A 6,000-nucleotide genomic window follows, 5' to 3' on the forward strand; every position below is an offset into this window, starting at 1 on the left:
AAGTGCACTTCACTCTGAGAGAGTCAGAGCCAATGAGTCATATTTCTGCCAGATGCCACTACACATTAAGGTATACATAGACATCTCACATTGGAATAAAGATGAGCCTGGCTGGAAAACAGAGAGAGACTGTTGCTGTAAAACCTCACTGCCAGACCAGGGAGATAGCACTAGCTATGTTTGATAATATGAAGCTTCAAGTGGAAAGTCTTCTAATTGAAGACTGGTGAGTGAGTTGATCATGTTTTTATGTACATGCAATGACCCCTTCACTCTGGCTAATCTTTTAAGCAAATCTCACCCAATTCTCACTTCCCTTCTGGCTCTCCTGTAACTTGCCACTCTCCAAGATGGGTCTAGTTACAGCTGTGATTGAGTAAAGTGGACAGGCAAGGAATTAGCCTGAGTAACTACACTTATCTACTGCTATTTGAAGCAATTCGTTGTGGCTGAATGCTGCTCTGTAATTTTCCATGAAAAATGGCTGTATTTTGCTGTAAAAATGAAGCTTGATGTGAATTTGTACATAAATCTAGGTGTGGTGCCTGGCACACCTAGCTGCAACTCTGAGTCTCAGCATATCTCATCATCTGCTTTATGGGCACCAGTTTTGCTGTTGGGATGGATGAAATTTTATCTATTTACTTTGTGCTGATGATACTCATTTTAAAACTAACTGCAAAGTATTTATTTTTTTTTTCTCCTCTAAAATAACTGTGAAGGGAAGTGGAAATTTTAAGAGCTGCCCTTAGCATGAGTTATCAAAAAAGTATTTGGATATTTTGACTGCTTCCAAGGGAGATAAGAAATAGATTTTCCCTGACCCGTTGCATACATATCAGTCGCTTGATTGCTCCCTGAAGAAGTTACTGTAATTACCACTCTACAGATGAACAACAGTGCAGAGGGGTAAACAGATTAGTTTTACAAGAGGAACAGATTTGTTTTATTTTGTGAAGTGTGATCCAGCAGACCTATTTAGGTCACATCTATCAAATTCCAGGGTAGTTGAGATGAGGAGCTCTCCTTTTACCAGATATACCAGAAACCAAACATTATACAGAAGAAGAAATATGAGTCTGTATTGCCAATCTTCTACAGAAGTGCTCTCATCACCGATCAAACTCTGAGACACTTGAAAAAAATATCCCTTTCATCTTTCCTTACTTTATATTTTGTATAGAGGAGAGTTTAAAAAGCTCCACTATAGACACACTGTACCGGGAATATTCTGCTTGGACATGCAGGTTCCAACTCCTCTAACAGCTTTTCTCAGATCCTCTCAACCCAAGTGAACTCTCCTCAAAGCAAGAGCATGGCTGACAGAGCAGAAGTCACTGATGTCTTGTATTTGGAAGAACTGAGATCGTAGGTCATTTGTTAGTGACTGCAGTACTCACCTAACCCTGAAATGTGGCTCCTGCCCGCTCGATGAGGATGGGGTGCATCCCACTGCATCTTACCCAGGCCATCAGTAGGTTTAGGCTCTTTGGATTTCTTTTTTTCTTCAGATAGGCAGCTGGCTGTACATACATTTACAGGCGTGTTCACACACTTTCCAGTCTGACCCACCACATCATGCATCACTTTTAAGTCCTGCGACTCTCACTTGAAGATTGTTGCTCCAAGATGTTTCCTATGGGACCCGGAAATTACTAGTCTGTAATTCCTATACTGTTTGAATGAACATGAAAAAGAGGGAAAGACCAGCAGATCATGCACCAGCTCATCAGCATACTATATCATGGATAGGAATTAGAGCAACAATTCTTGGCTTTTTGTATGTGATAAATAATTCAGTTCCTCACAAAGCATTCTAAATTTCTACCTCAGGAAATGTGGGAAACAATCTCTTGATTGCATCTGATGATGTCTATCTTAATTTCATCACATTATCCATAGCAAAACTGTCCATTTGTTTGATTCTTTTCTCCAAAGTGTGATTATCAATAAAGTGTTTATATAATACTCTGCACAAGGAACCCATGACAAATGAATGGCATACTATATTTAACATATGTTATACTTGTTAGACTATCATATATTTTATCAAGGCATTCCCCTCTAATAAAAGATAATTTAATAAAACACACATTATTAAAAGAGTTGTTTTGGGCTCCAGTTATTCAAACCAGAATGCCTAATTATTTGTTTATTCTTCAGGTACTCACTGTGATGAAGACGTCAATGAATGTTACATGAACCCTTGCCAAAATGGTGGAATCTGTGAGAATTTTCCTGGGAATTACACTTGCCATTGCCCACCTGCAGACAAAGAAGGGATTTTTTACGGTGGCTGGAACTGTACAGAAGTTCTTCATGGCTGTACTGATCATCAATGCCAAAACAACGGAATCTGCATCCCACATTTAAAAAATGGCCAACACGGATTCAGCTGCATATGCTCACCTGGGTATACTGGAATACACTGTGAAACAACAACCACGTTTTCTTTTCAAGGAAACAGTTTCCTCTTGTTGAAGAATCCCCTGACCCATAAAAAGGATTTTTTCTACAATATAAACCTGAGGTTTCAAACTGTGCAGCCAACTGCTTTTCTGTTTTACCGAGGGGAGAAAAGCACATTTGCGAAGCTGGAGTTACTGAATGGCTACTTACACTTATCCGTGCAAGTCAATAATCAGCCACAGGCTCTTTTGCATATTCCACATAATGTCAGTGATGGAGAGTGGCATTCAGTGGAGGTAACCTTGGCAAGAGCTGTTATTCTAAATTTGCTTGACAGCTCTTGTGTAGAATCATGTCTCAATAAAACGTCTGCTAAGATAGATAGCAATCCTGCCATGCTTGCATTTCAGAGCACGTTTCTGGGCGGCTTACCAGTGGGGAACATTAGCAGCAGCTCTCTGCCTAACACCTATAATATACATTCTGCACCTTCGTTTGTAGGCTGTCTTCAGGATATTGAAATAGACTTGAACGTTATTACTCCAGAGAATGTATCATCCGAGTCATCTTTAAATGTCAGGACAGGATGTGCTAAAAAGGACTGGTGTGACACCCACCCTTGTCAGAACAGGGGACGCTGCACCAACCTGTGGCTGAGCTACCATTGTGACTGCTACCGGCCCTACATGGGGCCAGACTGTGCAACAGGTAAGGGAGGGCTGCTGACAGTTGTGTTTTAAGTGGGTGCTGAAACTGTTTAGCTGGTGATGAAATGGCACGACTCTTAGGATCTCCAGAGCTTAATGTCAACCGGTAAGAAAGTGTAAGAGGTTAGTAGTAGCACACCTTTGCTGTTCTCTTGTTACTTTCCCAGGAAGGTTGCTCTTCAGCCTGAAAAAAAAAAAAAAAAAAAAAAAAAAGTTAGGCTAAACTGGTGGATTCCACTCATCTTGTTTTAAAATCTTCTTAGTGGTCTTAGCACTCCATAAACTCTGAAAAACTGTAGTTCACAGGAGGTTATCCATGCTGAGTAAAATTTAGAAGGCAACCAAGTCACTTGGAGTTAAAGACTTACTTTCAAAGCATTCTTTGAAAATTTTTATCCTCAAGCTCTCTAGGCTTTTATAAAGAGACTCATTTAAGGCAATGAAAGGCAAGCAAAAGTACTGCAAGTTAAAAAAGGACAGATTCCAATTTTAAAAAATTAATGAGATTATACTATTAGCTTAATCTGATTAGCCCAAGGAGCAGGCAGGGCTTCAGTGGCTGGAGACAGGGACCATTCATCTTTCAGCTGCTCCAAGACAGGGCTGGACAATCCCTAGTGCAGGCGGTGATTCCCAGGGAGCTGCACTGGGACCGGAGGGAAACGTGTCCATGTGAAAGGGAACAGAAGAGCCCATCTCAGCAAACAGCCTCTGTGGCAGTGACAGGTAGGAACACAAAAGCTGTAGGTGCCTGTAGCACTTTCCCTGCTACAAATAATCTTTCCAAGTGCAGGCTGAGACAAAGTGCAAGGACAACAGCAGGTCCCTGCCTGTGCTGCATCTGGTGGGGGAAGCTCTCTGGAGCTGTAAACACAGCAACCCTCAGGAACATTTTAGGGTGAACTCTGCAATTCTTCCTCAGATAAAGTTTTAGGAATTTCAAGCAAGCGGTTTTGTTTAAGAAAATTGTGCAGGACTCTTCTGTGCAGCGCCCTTGCTGCTGCTCCCCCCTGTGCCCCTACTAACCACCCACACGTGGTCAGCAGAGCAAGGTTTGGGGAGCAGGGAATACACACGCACATACACATATACACGTGTACCTGTGTTTATGGAGATACGTTTGCCAAGTGGACTAGGAAAAATTAAGCACAACAGCAGTGCCATGGTCAGATTGGAATGGACAGATCCTAAACCGGTGTAAAGTGGCACGGCTGCGGTGCCGCCAGTGAAGCTACACTGATTTACATCAGCTGAACAACTGGCCTCAGGGGCTTATTGAATGCATTGCTGCAGAAAGCTGTGGCTCCAAATACATTTCAAAATGTTTAAATACAATTTCATTTTGTATGCTATACCTAATATTTATCAATACCTTTAAATAGTTTTTCTTTTTGGCTTTATTGCAAAATGACAAAGTCTGAGAGGTAATTGTAACAGACTTCTTTGAAGTCTAGCTGTAATTTATCCAAAGATTTGGAAGGCAACTTTGGAGTATAGGACAACATCTGGTAGATATGTTTGCCTCCTTATATGAAGCAAAATTAAAACCAGTCAGGGCCAGGAGTGGCTTATACTGGCATTAGAACTGTTGAGAATGGTTAGAAAATAATGCCTTTTTTTTTTTTTCCTGCTGACCACAATATTCCTTGCTAATCATGGCACTGTGCCGTTTTGATACATAGGTTCTAGATATATGCCATATTTAAAAGACTGTGGCAGGTTTCTTAAAAAGCAGAGTTGCGGAGACGTGTGGTAAAGGATAACATAAGAAATGCTGGTGTCTTTCTGAAGAAAAGTTGCTGCCAAGTATTTAATTGACAAGAGGCAATATTTTCTCTACATATACAAAATAACAAACAGATGTTGACTCATTTTGATCAACATCCAGATGTTGTGACCCAAGAGGTTAATATTGACCAAGGTGATGCCAGTCATCTCATCAAACAGATCAGACTGATGATATATGTGATATGATATTTATAAATAGAGAGAAATGAAACAAAGTCATTGTAAACATGAAATACCTTTTTGAAGATTAATGGTTCTTTCTAATATTGCAGTTGTGGAATCCTCATTCCAGCAGAAGTTTTCTTTTTACCCTCACGAAAAGATGTTTCAGCCTCTGGTACCACCTTACAGAGAACATATAACTTAAACTGACTTAATGCCTCAAAACACCAATTTCAACATGTATTTATTTCTACATAGAAGACTTTTAATAAGCAGATGTAGATATATAGGAAACGTTATCCATGGAAATAAACTAGTTCAAATTTAATTATGAAATTGTCTGCTTAGGAGCAAGTTAGGATTTATTCCTGTTGCTAAATAATGTGATCATATCACATAGTGCAGTGTGGTCATTAAGGGTCTGTTGGGGCTTTACAGTCAGTCCCTATTTTCACTGTTTTTTTTAATGTAGCCATAATAAAAAGTAGTGCTGCAGGCAGAAAGCTGGCCTGTGAGATCTCACTCTAGGAGTTTACTGCACAACAGAGGACTGAATCTTTAGCTATGTGAGCATTTAAAAACAAGAGCTGGGTTTATTCTTTCTATGAATTGGATATATTAAAAATAGCTCTTGAAATTATTTAGGCAGGAAGTCTATAATATTGAGGACAAGATCACAAAACAGTGCAAAAATAGAAACACTTTGTTGTTTTTTAATGAGATGATTCATCAGAATAAAATACAGTTTTGGCTACATATTTTTTATCCTTACAAGTCTGAAAATCATTACTGAAAATAAGGAGTAAGGGAGAGAGACAGATGGTTTTGGTTTAATAATTTTAATTGATAAGCACAAAAAAAAAAAAAAAAAAAAAAAAAAAAAAAAAAAAAAAAAAAAAAAAAAAAAAAAAAAACAAAAAAAAAAAAAAAAAAA

General features: G+C 39.2%; 1 protein-coding gene across 2 annotated transcripts in view; it reads left to right on the plus strand.

Moving 5' to 3' along the window:
* CRB1 (crumbs cell polarity complex component 1) overlaps positions 1-6,000 on the plus strand; it is a 96,301-nt gene that overhangs the window by 57,347 nt on the left and 32,954 nt on the right. For both annotated transcript variants that reach the window (XM_027880381.1, XM_027880382.1), the window contains exon 6: positions 2,164-3,117. In XM_027880381.1, coding sequence (XP_027736182.1) covers positions 2,164-3,117 — 954 coding nt within the window. The remainder of the gene's footprint in view (positions 1-2,163; positions 3,118-6,000) is intronic.

Source organism: Empidonax traillii, unplaced genomic scaffold (genome assembly GCF_003031625.1).
Source record: "Empidonax traillii isolate 1590-97213 ecotype Southwest subspecies unplaced genomic scaffold, ASM303162v1 scaffold69:size3087049, whole genome shotgun sequence".
NCBI lineage: Eukaryota > Metazoa > Chordata > Aves > Passeriformes > Tyrannidae > Empidonax > Empidonax traillii.